The sequence below is a fragment of the Hetaerina americana genome, unplaced genomic scaffold (assembly GCF_022747635.1).
Source record: "Hetaerina americana unplaced genomic scaffold, ioHetAmer1.1.p SCAF_5, whole genome shotgun sequence".
In the NCBI taxonomy this organism is placed as follows: Eukaryota; Metazoa; Arthropoda; class Insecta; order Odonata; family Calopterygidae; genus Hetaerina; species Hetaerina americana.
Genome location: NW_027287095.1, coordinates 44,582,341 through 44,601,501, shown reverse-complemented (window position 1 = coordinate 44,601,501; position 19,161 = coordinate 44,582,341). Strand labels below are relative to the sequence as shown.

At 33.6% G+C, this 19,161-nt stretch overlaps 1 protein-coding gene across 1 annotated transcript in view; it reads left to right on the top strand.

Annotated features, from left to right (window-relative positions):
* LOC139693652 (uncharacterized) overlaps positions 1-19,161 on the top strand; it is a 51,793-nt gene that overhangs the window by 18,273 nt on the left and 14,359 nt on the right. The window contains exons 6-10 of the mRNA XM_071591891.1: positions 1,444-1,649; positions 1,728-1,851; positions 2,574-2,680; positions 13,172-13,184; positions 17,391-17,472. Coding sequence (XP_071447992.1) covers positions 1,444-1,649; positions 1,728-1,851; positions 2,574-2,680; positions 13,172-13,184; positions 17,391-17,472 — 532 coding nt within the window. The remainder of the gene's footprint in view (positions 1-1,443; positions 1,650-1,727; positions 1,852-2,573; positions 2,681-13,171; positions 13,185-17,390; positions 17,473-19,161) is intronic.

Sequence of the window (19,161 nt, the reverse complement as noted above, 5' to 3'; positions counted from 1 at the left end):
AAAACAATAGAATAATCAATTGAAAATACAAATGACATTAATTGAGGCTTAAAAAATTTAATTAGCATTCCAGTATGGTCTCCTTTCTTTTGGAGGCATACTTGAAATTGTATCAATATTTTATAACTTCATTAAAAATCCAAAACAATATTTTATGAATGACCGTGCATTATTTATTTTTTTAAAGTTTTAATTGTTAGCATTGAATATAAATGACATTGAAATGGTACCCATGTGTTTCTGATGGCATTTTTTTATTATTATGATCTAATGAGTCCCATTTGGAAAAAAGTGTAGACTACATAAAACTATGTTATAAATATTTTTAATGCACTTTCTTGTGCAAGTTTTAAAGCATTTTCATTATATTAAAAGTTCTGCTTTACATAAATATTATAATTTAAACCATTAATATGCCATGTATAAGTGTGCATGAATGCACTTCATATATTACTAGCAAAAAGTACTCACTTAAATATTTATCCTGTTGTTGGAGATGTATATACTTGTAGTACCATCCCTAGGGTGAATCTTTTTATTAAGAACTAATTTTCATTGTTTGGTCTTTAATTGATAAAAATTCAGTTTACTTGTGATTATATCGTAAATACTATGAAATACCTTTTTAGTAAAATGAGTTTGAGGTCTAATAATATGGATGGATTAAATATATCTTTGTAGTACATTGAGCCAAATAAACTATCTTCCCTCAGACAACAGATGTCGTATCATAATTGAATGGACTCTCACTACAATTTCTACACGTTCTTCTCAGAAATCAGATAAATATATTGCCTCTCATTCATTACCAGTCTCTCTGGAGTAAGGAAGCCTTCTCCATTCATCCCCATTCTCTGTGCTCCTCGTTAGTAAAAAAGTGATGGTAATTAAATGTATGCATTAGTAGTCTTATGAATTAAGTATGTTGTTGGAAGTTATGCAAAAGGGACTGCAGTAAAAAGTTGTAAAATTTGAAGAAAAATTACTCGATCGATTTGCACAGAATGGAGAGTGAAGCTCTTTGAGTGTAATGAGTTCATTTGGATCTCATACTTTGAAGTTCATACTTTTGTCAGTTTTTATTTAGTGTTGACCGTCCTCTGCCGTGGTTCTTTATTGTCTTGCTTTATTTCCTGCCTCCAAAACTCAGAAATGTAATCATTTCAGTCTTTCTGGCAGTTGGCAGACTAATGATTTGAATGGTACACCAAAAGTTGCAAAGAGGCTCAAGTTCATAGAGTTCATGGGTTTTGTGTGGTATTCAAATTTTTGGACTTTTGGCTAATGCCTCTTATGCTTGAGATTGCCTGTCAAATTAATATTCCCCTGCTGCTGATAACCCTATCAATTTTGGAAACTCATATGTTTACATGAAAATTGTACAACAGATTGTTTCAGAGTTGTTTATACGAGGAGAGTTAATATTAAGCTTCTTCTCTACAGGTTGAAGGTAAAACTTGGCTCGCAGATATATTTGGATTTTACAGTGTGGACAATCATCCACATGTACTCTGTGGATGGATTGTAGGCCCTTCTGCAAGAGCAATGGAGCAAGTGTCTGATGAAAGTTTGAAGGAATCCTGCAACTTCCTCTTGAACTATTTCCTAGGTCGTCACTTTGACATTCCTCAATGTGAAGAATTGAAACGGTGAGATTATTTCACTGGATTGGTTGAAAATTATTCTGATGCCATTCTTGGACAATTAATAATTTTCTTTCCTGGCAGATCGACGTGGTTTGCCAATAAACATTTCAAAGGATCCTACAGCTATCGGAGTATGGACACGGAAAAGATGGGAACAAGTGCTGAGCATTTATCCTGTCCATTGACTAATGAAAAAGGAACAATGGTGAGTAACAGAAAATTGGGAAGTCAATGGTATGGAAGCAGTTGTTATAATTTTACTGTGTTTAAATATGTAGCTATGAATAAACACCTTTGTCCATCTTATCTACATGCAACATTTAAAGAAGTGCATATTCTTAAATGGATTTGCTTGCATGCAAATTAATATTTTCAGTATGCCTCTAACATCAATGTTTTTGCTGGTTGAAGGGCTTGCAATGTCCTTTCCTTTTTTTGATGTTTTTTTATTATTATTACTATTAATATTTTACTATTTAAGATAAAATTTGGATGGGCATAGACTATGCAATCATTTATTTACCTCTCCTAACGAAATAATCTGACATCTGACCAGATTGCATAGATTCAACCATGATATGATGGAATTCCAGCATAATAATTACCAAATGATAACATTTCTCTGCTAGATATCTGATGATACAAAAAATCTGTCTTCATTTCTGCAGCCACAACAAAGGATTCTAGGCCATTACATTTATGGCTGGCATCAAGGAATGGATGACACTCAGGAATGTCATCTTCTTGAAAGTGTCAAGGGCTTTCAATTGTGTCTCCTCATGTACACTAGCCTTAAAATATATACGCATACTTTTGATTGAAGCTTGATGTTAAGAAGCATTATCATTTTGTTCATACATAATTGTAAGATGAAAGTATAAAAATGATGGTCATAAAGCTCTTTCTCTTTTGTATCAATGCTATTAGGTGGTACAGTTTGCTGGAGAAGCTACTCATCCGCATTACTTTTCAACTGTCCATGGAGCTATAGAAGCTGGTTGGAGGGAAGCTGACCTTCTGCTAAAGGCAATTAGGTAAAGCAGAATATGTAGATATTATCTTTTTTCAAATATTGTTCTGCAATTTTAATGCCTTCAAAATATAGTAAAGGATTTTGGGTTGTGGGGTTTTTATTCTGGACAAGAGAATGGAAAATTAGTGACCTCTTCAATTTAGAAAGTAGAATCTCATTCTATAAGAAATAGACACCAAAGTAATTGTAAAAAGTTCTCATTTAATGCATATTAATATATGTGTTTAATGATGTTAAGTTTGTATTTAATATTTTCGATTTAGTTGGAGAAACAATCTTAAGTTACACACTTGATACCTACATCAAGGATCCTCATTTGATCCTAATGGATCATCTGTTTATACCTATGTATTATTCATGCGCTATATTAGTAAATATTCATGCACGTATTATTATTTGTATAGTATTGAATATGGGGGAAGTGTGTTAGTCATTTCCCAATCTTTTCTCTTTCATTAACTTCAGGACTAATGTTTATGGCTTTCCTTATAACCTTACTTCTGCGAAGTCGAAATTGGTCATCTTTTAGGAATTATTGTATTCTCGCTTAGATCAGACAGTTAACAATCTTCTGTAATAACTACGTACGGCTTCAAGTCTATGTTAAAAAAAAATATTTCTTTGCATTCTGCTATTCTGGAGTATAACAATTAAGCTGCTATAAGTGTGCATCTGTCTTTTCTCTATGCAGTACAGTGTTACATTAGTATTACTTGATATACCTGATGCTATCATAAATTCAATATTTGCTTCTTTAAAAGGTGTACTCAATTGTTTTTTTGTACATTTTATGGTTCTTTTCTATTTTTTATTTTTATTCTTTGAAAATTTAAGTCTCCCTTTTTTATCAATATTCCAACAATCTTAGGGGTGAACCGATACAACATTTGACTCATTTTTGTCTTGGGCGTAATATGTTTATTAATGTGGAAATTTGTCTCAAAATATTCTTGATAAAGACCTTTATTTTATAATTGAAAGCAGGAACTGTATAAACCTAATTCCACAACCCATACTTATTTTGGTTTCAAGTTCACCTGATGTAGATATCATGAAAAAAGTTCAAACCGTTTATCTTTTTTTACAATATTTCAGTCAAGAGTGATGCTTGTTGTCAAAAGCTTGCAATGGGTGATTCGGAGTTAAAAAACTTGTTATATTTCAAAGTATAGAATAAAGTATTTTACATAAAAGATAATTAATGTATTCAAGCTTTTAGATTTTAACATTTTTTATCAAGAATGGTGTTAAAATGCGTACAAACTATGGAGAATTTCAGTAAATCTATCAATAAGAAAATAACAAAATATAAACTTTTCCAATAAAAAATTTTAGCAGAGGTTTGCAGGTAGACCCTAATGAACTCAGGATTTGGTAGACTGTAATGAATTTTTTTTCTGATGATTTAAAATTGCCATTATATTAACGTATTTCTAATGAATACCTTCTTTAGCAATAATGCATATGGTACAATTTTCTTAGTATTTTCAATGTGATGGATCTGCTTGCAGGGGCCGTGATATTTGTTTACATATTCAATCCTAGTTTTATTTTTATGTCAGCTCCATTTTCATCCCATTATCACCATCCTTCATTGCTATTTAATTTTTTTGAAAATAAACTTGCCACTCCTCTTCTCAGCACACCATAACATATACCTGTCTTTTCTTCATTATTTTACCCTGAAACTGTCATGAGTTGTCAGAGATTAAGCATTCAAAATTCCAATACCAAATGACAGGACACATTCACATAATGTTCTCTCTGTTAGTCTTTATCCTGGTGAGTTACCAGTCTGACTTCAGAGCATTTTACTCTTAGAGGATTTTATCATGCCTAGAATTCAAATAACAAGAAAGAAAGAGGTAGTAAATAATTGATTTTATAGGAGAATGATATAGTGGTTTCCCTATTACCTTCCATTTCACATCACTACATTGAGCTGTTAGTTTTTTACCATGCATACAGTTGAAAGAATGGTGCTAAACTGGCTTCCTAGTTCTCCTCCTATATAAAAATAAGTAGCTGCTCTCTGCTTCACATCACGAGGGATTTTGTGGGTTTCTGCAAATTGCCAAGTTGAGGTATGTTTTAAAGATTTTGTGGCAGGCACCTGATCAGTGGGACCATTTTCTTATGCATAGACTCCTAACACCTACTATTGCAGTCATCAATGTGCAACCTTGTCAATATCATTTTCAGAATAAAGCTGATTTTCAGTTGGTACAAGGGATGCCACCATTTTCTCAACCAGGGCCACAAGTTTGGCACATCAGAAATGGATTCAGGTGCAGCCATTCCTTTTACCTTTCAACCCTTGTGATTTCCTGGGCGTATTGTATGCAGTGTTGTGTTGTGACAATTACCAGAAGTGCCAAGAAATGTTCAGTTTACAAAAAAATTACTTTACCTTTTTTTACGCTGTACAACCCCCAGTGTGGTACATTCACGGGTTGTTCAGTGATTCCTTAGGGTAAAATAGAAAAACAAATTATTTTGGTAACTTTTTTTGTTATTTTTCAACAATCTCCTTCTATCTCATTACTTTTTTCCAAGCAATCTCCGATTCCTTTAAGCCATCCAATAAATAGGATTTCGGAAAGTTCTCAAAATTGGCATCTGTGTTGGTGATGACCTCCTCATTTAATGTGAATCGTTTTCCAAGCCATTTTTTCAAGTTTGGAAATAAAAAAAGTCACCGGGGGCCAAATCTGGTGAATACCAATTCCATAATTTTTTCAATTGAAATTGTGCTGGTGAGCATCTGTGCATTGTCTTGATAGAAGAGAATTTTTTCTTTGCCAAATGAGGGCTTTCCTTGATTTCTTCGCTCAACCAGTGCAATAACAATGGAGTATATTCTTTAATTTTCGTTTTTGCAAGTATTGGATGTAGATGATTCCATGTGCATCCCCTTGTTGACCAAGTTGACAGTCTTTGCCTTCTTTGGAGCCTTTAGAAACTTTTCTGACTGTTTCGCCTGGATGTTTCTGAACTATTGTAGTGTATCTATGTTTTGTTCATGGTTATTTATTGATGCAGAACCTTGACAGGACTGCAGGGGAAAAGTGCCATAACAGGCTCCAAATCGGCCATATGAATTCATTTACACTGAGATGAAATGTGGCACCCATCTTGTGGAGATTTTTTCACTTCTAATTTTTTGTGCAAAATTGAAAGCACTGTACCTTATGATATGCCTGTGCCCACTACAATTTCATGAACTTCAATTTGTCAATCACTCAAAACCACATCTTGGATATTGTCGATCATTTCAGAGGAAGATACTTCCAATGGATAACTCGAAAGATGTTCTTCATCATTTGTGAATGTATGGCTACATTTAAACTAATTTAACTCAATTGTATACAGTCGAAAATACAGGAGCAGATAGATGTGCCTTGAACTTCGTCCAACTCGGCTTTGATTTCTTTTGGCATTTAACCTTTTAACTAAGTGTTTAATTACCGTAGGAAACTCATTTTTGTCTATTTTTCTAAATTTGCAAGATTTTAATTGACTTCAATCGACCATGAAAATGAAACTGAGTGAGTCTTACTGAGATGAGGCCTACTAATGGCAAATGTCTTCCAATACTATGGGTGCTTCAACTATTGGATTTTCTAAGGACTTTTTGGAGGACCCACGTACATGCCCTTTCACCTTCCCCTTCCTTAAGTTGCGACCTCAGCCTGAAATTTTTTTCTTAGAAATTGCATTTCATTGCCCAAGTGCACCCCTGCTTCTGAAAGGTAATGTCATCTAATCATAGTAATCAGATAGTGAGCTTCTCCAAAATGGTTTAGTTGGTGTCAATCTTAAATTTTTGAGCTGCCCATATGATCCTACTGGCTTGGGTGATGGTTCGGTGAATCCCATTATTTCACATTTCTTGGTCGGTCTTTAGTCACTTGGGTATGTTGAGATTGCAGATGAAGTAATTTTTATTTGAGTAATTGGATATCTCTTTATTTTCATTGATTGGTCATCTCTGTAGTTGCCAAGAGTGCATAGTTATTAGTTAGTATCAAACTTTTTTCACAAAACTTTTTCATTTAAATTTTGTGTTATTTGATAACAATTTAGGTGTATTTTAAAATTGTAATTATCCCAGCTAAAATTGTTTAGGCCAAGTGAAAGCAAACTGCTCAAACCCTTTTTACTTTCTGCATTTTTAGAGATGACTTAATAAATATGTCTGATTGGAATTCATGAAGTTTCAAAAAAAATTTTTGAATGATTTATGACTTTGATTAATTTTATCTCAGGGTATTCAGCTATGTTTCCAGGGGTCTGAATTATGCGGACTAATCAACCAGATCAAATATTATTATTTTCAAGCTATGAATTTCCTGTATTAGAGATAGGGAAAGAACATAGTTTAATGTCAAATTGTAAAGTATTTTATACGAGGGTAGACTGAAAACTAATGCACACACGCTTGTAGACCACAAACAAAATGACCTTCAGAAGCACTCCTGGTGGCATGTGGAAGTAACATTCCCCCCTAAACACGCAGTTGCAAGTTTGAGGTTGTTACATTCATCCAGTGTATTTTGAGAAGCGGAAGTAGTAAGAAGTGTTCTAGTGCTATGTCAATGCGAGTTAAACAGCATGCTGTTATTGACAGCTGCCTTCACCTCATCATCGCAGGTGTAATGATTACCCTTGAGTTGAGGAAAAAAATAAAAAGCACAAGGCGCAAGATTGGGGGAATAAGGAGGGTGTGGAATCGGTTCAAATTTCTGGTTTTGCGGAGCCTCTCCAGTTGCGCGCGAGGTGTGTGGACAAGCCTTTTCATGTTGCAAGATTATTGGTGCCAGGCTGCCTTTAACATGACAAACTCAACCGATATGGTTGGCAATACCCTTAAGAGTGATTTGCCGGTCATTTTGAATCAAATCTTCAACGAGTTTGCGACGTTCATCGTCTGCGGCAGTGATTGAATGTCCACTGCGTGTTTCATCAACAATTATGGCTTTTCCCGGCTCGCAACCATGAAATTTTACTACCTATCGATTTACAGTAGACCTATCAACAGCATTGTCACCATAAACAACCTTTAAACGATGATGAATATCTGTAGGAGTCGCTTTTTCAGCAGTTCAAAATTTGATAACAGCATGCTGTTTAACTTGCATTGACATAGCACTAGAACACATCTCCATACTTCTGCTACTCAAAATACACTGGATGAATGAAATGACCTCAAACCTGTGCATGAATGTTGAAGGGGAATGTTACTGACAATGTTGATGACAGGGACATTGAGTAAGGATGTTAAGAAAAGACTTGTTAAAACCCTCATATGGAGCATAGCTATGTACGGCGCGGAAGCGTGGTCATTGAAGCAGGAGGATAGACATAGATTGGAGGCTTTTGAAATGTGGGTGTGGAGAAGAATGGAAAAGGTGAAGTAGATTGATAGGAAACAAGTGAGGAAGTATAGTAAGGGAGGAGTGAGGATATTTAGGGAAATCAAGAGGAGGCATCAAAGATGGAAGCAAAGCTTTTTAATTGGTAATGGTATGTTGAAGACTAGTAGAGAGAAGAATATTAGGCGAGAGAGGATGGGGCAGAAATAGGATAGGGATGTTGGCAGGAATGAAGGGAGGAAGTATGCAGAATTGAAGAAGAGCGTACTGTAATGTTGGATGTCAGGTTGTGTTTTTAGAAGGGAAAAGGGGTTTGTCGCCATACAGCTTGGTAGCTTGTGTCCATCCAAATCCATTAACAGATAGATAGATTACTGATATTAATAAGCATCTTAGTGATGGTAATGCATAAGTAGATATGAGGATTATAAGTAAGGTCCATTTTTTCATAAAAAAATGTATTCATCAGAAAAAGTTCTGACAGTTTTAGTTTCGTACCAAACTACTATCTTTTTCTACATAATCGCCTTTAGCTTTTAAGTACTTTTCATAATATTACACCTGCTTCTTTAATCCCTCAGCATAGAAGTTCAACATCTGGGAATTTAACCAGTTGACAATGGTAGTCTAGAGTTCCTTGTTGTCTTCAAACCGTTGTCCACCAAGACACTCTTTCAGGTACAAGGTCTGGACTGTAGGGTGGGTGATCAAAAAGTTCGAAAGTGGTCTAAAAATGCTCCTCCGCTCGACTTTTTTCGCTCTTTTTGTTGGTCTGTAAGCATTTTTGGTATCCACCATGCGCACAATTTGTGATATCTGAGCTTTTCCATAACACATCTTGTCCATCTTGTAAAAAGTGTTGCATCCAAATAGAAGAAATATATCAGCCAGAGCAATAACCATTAATCATCGATTAGACTCTAGTTATTGGTCCACTTGTTGAACAATTTCTTTGGTCTGGATACTGGGCATGCTAGTTTGCTCTTCATGATGCACATTTTTGATGTCTCAACACCATTGTCTAATCTTTACTTCACTCATAACTGTAGGTTCTTAAACTAGGCAAAGCGCCCAATGAACTTGGACAACTGATAATCCTTTTGCACAGAAAAAGAGTCATAGCATTCACTTCGTAACTAGTGGGAGCAATGCTTTTTGTGGACACTGCTATCTGCACTCACTGACAGGCAATCGACAATTGAATCTAAACAATAACTTCAGTGACAATCAATAGATGGTGCTGCATGCACATAGCTTCATTCTGACTATCCAATATGTAATTATAAGAAAATAGTTCTTATTTTTTAATTATGACCTGCATTATTTCGGGTGGGAAGGTTGTTGATGAACAGAGAGACTAATAATCTCTACTTATCTTCTTAGACCTGCCTAATATGACACAAAACACGATACTTAATGTAAAATACCACACTCTATCCCTTACACTATTTAATTCTGTACTCAACACACTACACTACAATTCAGCATTCTTAAGCTCTACAGATTTACTGCCTCCCTTCATTCTATCTAATATGCCTATCTATTCCACCCTCTACTTCATTTACCCAACATTTTCCCCTCTATTTACAGTCTTCAACATTCCATTGCCTGTCAGTATGCCTTTTGTTTCTTTTCCCCAGCCTCTTTTGAATTGTCAGTAGTGACTGTATCTCTTTCCTATTAATGTGAAAACTCCTTTGCTTCTCTTTCCATCATTGCACTCCTGCCATTCTCCTCCACACTCACACTCAAAATTCTCCTTTTCCCTTGCCTCAATGATCAAGTTTTGGAGCCATAAAAACTATGCTCCATTTCAAAGTTTCCACATTATATATTTTTTAAATTTATATTCTAGGTCCTAATCAGCAAAACCCTCATTTTTGTAAAAGCCACCTGACACAATTCATCTTCTGTCCTGTCTGCATTGGCCAACTTCATCCGAAACACTTCCTAGATAGCTGGTCAACCTGATTAAGTTTATGCCCTCCAACTTTAATGTTTGTCTTCATATATCTTGAGGACATTTTTGTCTTTGCGTTATTTTAATTGATCCAAAAATGGATCCCACTTTTATTACATTGGTTCTGTTATATCCTCAGAAATGAGTTCAATCCCTTGGCTAACTAAAGTTTGATCATCTGCCTTCATATCCATTCAATAAATTCCCCATCTACTTTCATTCTCTCCTACCAATGACTGTCCTCTATTATTCCTCAGCCATTACATGCACTTTTGCAGTCTGAGACATTTGCACATTTCTAATAGGTCACCTATACATGTACTGTACGTGCATTTCCTGCATTACATTCATTACCTGATCCCCATTTATCACCCTGCCAAATGTTTTCTTGTTATCCATACAGTAGAATCCATGAGCAAATAAATATATCCTGATTACATTCCAATTTATTTTTATAATGGATGATAGGAATTGATACTTATTGTGTAAAGTCATCTATCCAATTTTCTCCCTCATTGATGTTTCAAAAGAGTCCATAAAAACTGTTTCTACTAAGTTTTTCTAACCCTTCATTATTTTGGTCAGGGATGTTGTTTATCCCCGTATGTATGTATGATTGCATTTCCTTTGATACGTAGTCTATCTCATGTTTGAGTATGTTAGGTCCCAAGCTATCTTCATGTACATACTTAATATTCCCATGATGTCTAAATTTCCTGACGTAACATCTTTATGGTGCATGTAGATCCTGTGTGTAATTTTTGCATCTTATCTGAATCTCTCCTGCTTTGATCAAAACATTTCATATTGTTTCTTTAATGGTGAGCAGGGATTATTTCATCTTAATTTCCTACAGCTCTATTTCATTCATGTATTGATACACATTTCCCTTTTTCTTTGTGGTCTCACTATCCTCGCACTCATTCCACGACATTTTATTCACCCTATCAATATCATTCTTAGGTTTATTATTTAGTTTTTTGTGCTTCCACCTTCGTATTTTGTATAAGAAGGGATGTTTCAGGTGTGATATGGTGGAATGTCATGATTAATCAAAATTTGGCAATTTTCCCAAAAATAAAATAAAATTGCCAATTTTTAATTAATTTGTATTTTGTGTTTATAGTCGCCATCTTCTTCTCTCATGTCTTTATTATCATCTCTTCTGTCACCTAAGTCTTTCCCATTTTTTTTCTGTTTACTGCTCCCATTATATCATTTGTGGTCTTTATTGTGTGTACCTTTTTTGAGCTGTTCTCGCCTGTTGTGTTGTGTTCTTCGTGCTGTTTTTAAGGTATACTTACCCTTCACTCAGAAATTTTTCAATTCTTTCTGGTACGCCCCCTCTTCATTTCAAATAATGCTTCTGCATTCATTTTCTTATCCATCTTCCCTTTCTAATCATCTTGAATTCGATGCTGCATTGCATTGCCACTCAATTTTGATCTCATTCTGAATCTGCTCCTGAGAAAATGATTTAACAATCCTGTTATTTAATTTATGTTAACAATAATATAATCTAATCAATACCTCCGTAAGTCACCTGCCATTATCTATTTGTACCTACATCTGTCTTGATATGGAAACCAGGTTAATTACATTACATTAGGTTAATTCATTAATCCAATTCTCCTGGAATTCCATTGATTTCTCCCGAAAGTCATTCCTTTTTCATAACTCTTTCTTACTTCACTCTCCTGTCTCTTCACCTACCACCGCATTTGGATTCCTTATCAATATGAAACTGTCATTTTCACTTTGCACCGTTGTCATTATAATTGTCATACATAATCAGTCATGCATTGAAATTAGTTTATTTAATTGTGGATATGAAGTAAAAATAAACTTTTTTCTATGGAATATGTCGAATTACTTATTAATTTTCCTTTGATATGGCTCTTTGGTTATCAAATGATAAAATAATATTTTGTGGTACCATGAAAATTACAATATGCTAAGTCAGCATATTGTGGCTAAAAATATACATGGTAAAATGATGCAAGAACATTGAAAATACCCATAGATTAGTTTTATATGAGGGAATGATCAATTTTAAAGCAACCATTATCACTTCATACATCATAAACATATTCATTTAAGTGTGTAGAACTAAAATTCAACATTGGGAAGTGTTACACCCTGAATGTTTCGCCTAAAGAATTTTCCAGAGGTGAATAATGCTATTTTCTGAGTTAAGATGCAAAAAATTGTAACACTGCTTTTTTTATGTTTAAGTTCACCCATAATTATTCAATCTTTTTTCTGATTCCTTGGCCAACTAGTAGATATTTTTTCTTAACTTACACCGACCTCATTCTATCACCTAGAGGCACATATAAAAGGTTTTTTGAATTCATATAAGATATTGGTGTTATTAAATTGCAGAAACTGTAAATAAAACCATAATTATGTTATATTCTTTTGCAATTTTTTGAAAGTCATAGATATCTTTAATTTTCTTCACATTTTATAAAAATAAGTAGAACAGTATTGATGTGCAATGAAAACTTTGTGTTAACTTGCTTCCACACGCAATGCATCAAGGAAAAAGTCCTGATTTTTGGGCTTTGTATTGACAAATGTATTCATTTATATTTCCATTGGATTTTTAACTTGACCAAATGTTTGTCCTTTAAAAATTTTTCTAAAGACTTTTGTATTATTGTTTGAAATCTCATTTTTTCTTGGGATTATTTAAAGTAATTAAAAATTTTAATATATTATTGTAAAAAAGAAGTGCTAAATTATACAGGATTTTTCATGTTCATATTTTATTTTTCAACTCATATCTAATTTTATTTTATTGCTGACTTTCGACAGATATAGTTAAGGCGGAAATTCGCCTCACATTTTGATCATCAATTCTTTATCATCATAAAAATGTAACTTTATCACTTCTATTTAGCTATTTGTAGTTTCCCATCCATCCTTCCATGGAAATGCAGTCCTAAATTGCGTAAACTTATGAGTTTTGCCTTGGAAAAATTAGCCCAACATTGTACCTGTCTTTTGGTCTAATATTCATGATGCATTAAATGAGAACTCATAGATGCTCAATATTCTTAGTTAGACATTTAAGTTAAAATATTGATTAAATACTTATAATTAAAAAAAATAACTGGAAGAAAATTTCATGATAGTCTTGCTGTTCATTCAGGCCATTGAAGTCAGCACTTTAAAGAGCATGGAAACTGAAGATTGTGGTGGATTTGGGAGAAATATAATGCCATGTTCCTGACTTTACTGCATCCATAGTATGCATTTTGCTGTCTATGATTATGAAACTTTTAAATTGTTAACCCATTCATATTATTGACAATGTTGATGAAAAGGCAAGTTACATTTTACTGATTTTACCAACTAATTACTTATTTGGTTGCAATACTTGTAACATGCCTTTGAAAAAACTTTTATCATCTACTTTGTGTACACATAAATGGTATTGGGACTTATACCAAAGTGATTCTTGTTGCTCGTAGATTTAGGCAAGGGTGGGAATCAGCATGGGCTTCCAGTCTTTTTATGTTAATCAATAATTGCTATCCCCCTTAGGTAAAACAGTTGATGCTGTTCCAACAGTTGCTCTGCAAAACTGAGTTATTCTCACCAAAGATAAAGACTTCAGTGCATCACCCAAGTGATTTTTGGTGCATTTTTTTGAATAGTGATAGCTCTCTCCTCAGTTTTTTGTCTTGTGTAACTGTCAAATTTAAAATTGTTACAATTTTTGGGATGAACAGACTCTTTAAATGTCATTTCTATTGTGTATCCAACCCTTTTAGACAAGCTGTTTCAGAGTTTTACTACTAGATAAGCTAGGTAACTTCCCAGGGAACAAAATTTGAGGTTGATAAACCTCATTCTATATTTGCAGTATGGCTAGGAATGGCTTTCCCCAACCCTCTTTGTGGAATTGACATCCCCAAAAATCATCTGCCTCTTGCTTATCATGTTGTGATAATTATCTTGTAATGGCTTTTTATGCTACTTCCTTATTAGCTAAGCTCTTATTTGGAACCTATAAAATATTATCATTGTATGCTACCCTCATATTTTTGTGTTGAACTGGGGGATGTATTGTTGGATTAAATCCCCAATGTAAATATAGTTGTGCTGAGGCAATTATAAATTCATTTTTGGAATGAACGCAATTATTGTGTATCCCAAAGATGGAAAATAATTTTTGATTTAGCTGATGGCATGAAATCTAGTTTGGGAGGGAAGGATTCCCCTGGTAATACAGGATCTAGAATTGGGATAGCTCTCGCTGAAAAGGTTTTTTGGGAAGTTGGGAGAGGGAATAAAAATGAAGTTATATAAGCACAACTCTGATTACTTCTTGCAACATGAATTGTTTAATTCAATTCTTTTGGCATAGGCATGAATTGATTTACATTTTCGGATATAGATCACTTTCTCCAAATTGAATTAATGGTGTAATATGGGATGTACTGCTAGAGCAACACTGTGAATCATAAATCTCTGAAAACTTATATGTAGAATTAATTTTGCATCAAAATATTTTAACAGGAATCTGAAATGAAACTAAATATATCATTTTTACCCAACAACCATGGTAAATGGATCCCATAGTACAAGAAATACTAATGAAAGCATGTAGTATAATTACGTTACAATTTGTTAAATACATACATGTACACAAATTCAACCATATTTGAATAAACATCATGTCACACTTCCTCCTGCATACTGAGATAATATTCCAGGTAAAAAGGCAAATTCAATTAATGGGAACATTTTTAGCTTCTACTTTAATGCTTCCTGACTTTAACATTCCCTATATTTACCCAAAGTAAATGCATTGTAAATTTGTACCCCAATTTCCCTGGGATCTGACTTATTGAAATTCATTTCAATAATAAGGTAATTAATGTCATGTTAACCTCTAATTTGAAAGTTCTTGTGGTCACTACTGAGGGGATAGTTGTTAATCTTTGATCTGATATGATAATGTGAATGTGATGAAAGTGCAGCAGGGAGGGAGAAAGGACTGTGTTCCTTAAGTGAGTTTCCAAGAGATTCGCATTTGTGCTGTGTAAAATTTCCTTTTTTATCATATAATTCCACAATGTAAATCATTTGATAGGATGATTGTTACTGTATGTATGAGTGGTTTTATTAGATTAGTTATTTCATATCAATAAACTTATCTTTTGTGATTTTTGTTTTATACTATGACAACTGCCAACTACTTATGTACAGTCTTTCTGATAAATATATAATTTTTTTAAATCCTTCTGTAGTGATAATTTTTTATCTCTTGTATTGGTGGTGATGTGGTTAGCCTAAAACAATACTAAGAGTCACATAATATTTTTTATGCTCAAGAGGTTTGTGAGCTGTACTCAAAGTTACTGTTAGTTGAAAAATATTTGGTTATAATTCACATGAATTTTATAGCCTGTATGTACATCAAGTTAGTTGGCATCTTGTTTTGAATATACTTGTTTTTCCTTCATTCCACTCAATAAATTGGTATTCTTGATAATAGTTACTCTTCTTTCTGGTATTTTCAATGAATTTATATGTACAACCAAAACAAACATGTGTAGAAACTAATTGGTATGAAATAGATTTTTGAAAAAAATTCGCTCCTTTTGTTTTCATATATTTACCATTCAAATAAGTTTAAATGACACAAGTCATTCTAAATCCTGAAATTGCTTAGATTGAATATGCCTTTTAGGAAAATATCCTTTCCATTTACTTTATTTTCCTAAATACAGTCTCTTCACACCCTTCATAACCATGCGAAGCATCTATGATGGTGTTACAGTCCCCGTACCAGAACAGAAAATTTCAAACTCAACCACCTCCCTCAAAACAATCCTCGAATCCCTTAGCCAATGGCACTGTCTCTGGACAGAATCATGGCAATGCTACAATCTCACATAGGCTTTTCCTCTGCTTCTGCTGTCGACCTCGTTCATAGAGAAAGTTTGATTGAATAATAATTGACTCTTCATGAAAACAGGTGTTCATTCTTTATTGTAAAGACATGTAATGATGAAGTTTATCTATTCTTTCATTGTATAAATGCTATTATTTCAATTTTAGTCACCTGAATTTTTGGATGTATATAGATCATAAGTGGGTCGTGGTAGTCCAGGGGTATGAGTGTTGGACTACTGACCGGAGGGCCTGGGTTCAATTTCCCGGGAAGCCTCTCAGGGCACCTGCAGCTCCACCCAAGCTATGTGATTTTTCAGTTACCAGATCTGCCTGGGAAACCATAACCAGCACAGAGAAATGAACTGGCCCCCCTACCCTGATGTATGAATTTCACACCCCGTTGGGCTTAGTACTGGGTGAACTTTACCCATCACCTACCAAACCGACCTTCGGGTTGATTACTGTGTTTATGGTTTTTTTTATAAATTATAAACTGTTTCTTCCACTTAGTTTTTGTGAAAAATTATGTACTTAAATGGCTCCCATTATAATTTCTCTTTAAAGGACAAACATTAGTTAGGGTTACACTATCTTTGTACCTATAAATTTTATTTCTATTTTAATGTGATTTTCTTTTTAATGGACCACGTGTTTCATGATATGAATATATTGGAAGTGATTGAATCATTAATATCAATCCTAACTAAGGGTAGTTTGATAGTTAAAGAGTGAGGATTGCCAGCAGTAATAGGTTGATCTGTGATTGTAAGTTTTTAAATGCTCTTGTTAGTTAGTATAGCTTTTGAATATGGGTGGTGACAATAATTCATATGACTCCGGGAATTGTCCAGGAAATTGGCAAGACGAAATGGGAAATGATGTAATTAATTGTTTTTGAAATAAGTCGTCTGAATAATTTTCTGGGTTGTTTTTTTTAATCGAACATTTAGATTATGTATATAGCAATAGATTATTTAATGTTGTTATCCATATAGAAGTCATTAATAGAGACCACAAGAATGGAATAATAGGAAGTTGGTGTTCAAAATGTAATCAGAGGAATATACCTAAGAGTGTTATGAAGCCATTCAGTATGTTGCTTCTAAGAATGAGTTTTTTATTTTTTGCTGAGATTTTAATTTGTTATTTTTGTAAGTTATTGTATTGATGTTAAATAAATCATGAAATAATACCGTTTTTTTTCAAATTATTTTACCTTGTTGATTAGGATCAGTCATAGATTTATTTAAATTCAACATTTTTGTTTTGAGAATGACATTTTTCATGTTTGATTGATTATTTAGCTTCTGTCCTGGGGTGGTTATCATATGATGACAGATATTTATCTGTTAGTTTGTGCCCCTGTACTAAAATTTGCTTTCAGTATAATATAGAGCCTTTATTTTTTCTGATCTGTTTAATGGATGGGTATTGAATGCCTTTTAAATTTTGGAATTCTGCAGAAGAAACTCAAATTTTTACTTACACTGAATGGTCAACAGAAGGGAGATGTTGCAGCTGTTTCATTGGCTGTTTGGACACTTGGTACGTGGTTTAAATATTAATTAGTGAAAAAAAATGATTTGACTGTCATAATAGCCTCCAACTGTGTGCTTCTTATTCTTACAGTAGTATGCAGTCTAGATCATCACTCAAAACCTGTGCAAGCACAAAGCACCTGCATTGAATAGAATAGGTAAACATTAGACAAAACGATCCTGTTATATCAGTTAAACCTTTAATTTTCACCACCTCTTCCTTGTGATTACACAATATGAAATAGTTTTTCACAAATTACTGAGCCATATTTAAAGCCCTGCAATGCATCCAACTCCTAGTACACCTTTAGAGTTAAGTAAAAGATAGAGCCTTTAGAAATGATAGATAAATAGAAGGGAATTTACATAGATTGAAATGCTCTTATGTAGTGTGAATTAAGTTCATTGTGAATATTTGTGGGTCTCTTTCAGCTATTTGTTTAAAAACACAAATTATTGCCATCCCATTAGTGTGGATATCGTTACTCTAAATGAGCTAATCTACTTAAAATAGCCTATGAATTACATATTTGTTTCAATAAGGATTATCTTCCGAAAATTCATCTCTACACCATGATAAACTATACTTTGCCTTTGCAGAACAATGAATTCACATGTGGAACGCAATCAATGCAATCACTTCTTCATTTGTTGGTAAAGTCACTCAGCAAGAAGAAGCTCAAAAATGAAAGTATATATATATATATATATATATATAATGTATACGAATTATAATGGTGATTGTTTTAAAAATTCTTTTTCCAAAATCTTGACAATGGGGTGTTTGACTAAGCTGGACTTTTCAATTTAGAAATGATTATGGCCTCCCAGCAACTAAGAATGAATATCTTAACTATTTACTTCTGGTCTACTGGAGGTAAAATGTTTGAACGTAATAGAAATTCTATTTTTTATTGACGATGGTGGATATGAATCTTGAAGTGTTAATGAATTTCATTTTGGAGGACATACTGCTGTTGACAAACTTGAAAAATCCCTAGTGTATTTAGATGAATAGCTAACTTTAATGTGTCTAAAAAACTGAAATTTATTTTTCACTCAAAATTAAAAACGTTTGTGATCCATTTACTTTTAACTTTGATAAATGCTAATTCTTTCTCTCCCAATATTGTCTAATAGTGGACGTGAAGTGGTAGAACAAAGTTAAAGCAGCAATTATCATTTAATTATGATGAAGCAAAAATACTGCCATTATGTGGTCCATAGCAAATGGATACATCTCAACCACAATCCCATTTTATTTACCATGAAACAATGAGGGACATAGACTTTAGTATGAGTCCCATCCCAGGCCTCAGTTGTGACAAGCAATGGAAGAGGCAAGGCTTCCTCAGTTGTCACCTCAAAAAATTCTTGCAAAGTGAAATTGACAGCAGGACCAAACTAGTTAAAATAAGTACTTGGAATGTTAGGACAAGGATATTAGAAAATATAAAGCAGGAGATGGAGAGAGGTTATATAGCTATTTTTTTGACTGTGCTGGTGAGATGAAAGGATAGCAGGGATTACTTGAAGGTTAGAAATAGAGTAATGTACGGCCAAGGATGATGATAGTATTGAGAAAAAAGGAAGAAGCATAGTAAACAGATGATTGATAGAATATTATTATATTAATGGAAGTAAAAGTTTAAACAATCGAACTTTGTCATTGTTCAGGTCTGCCAAGCCACCAAGC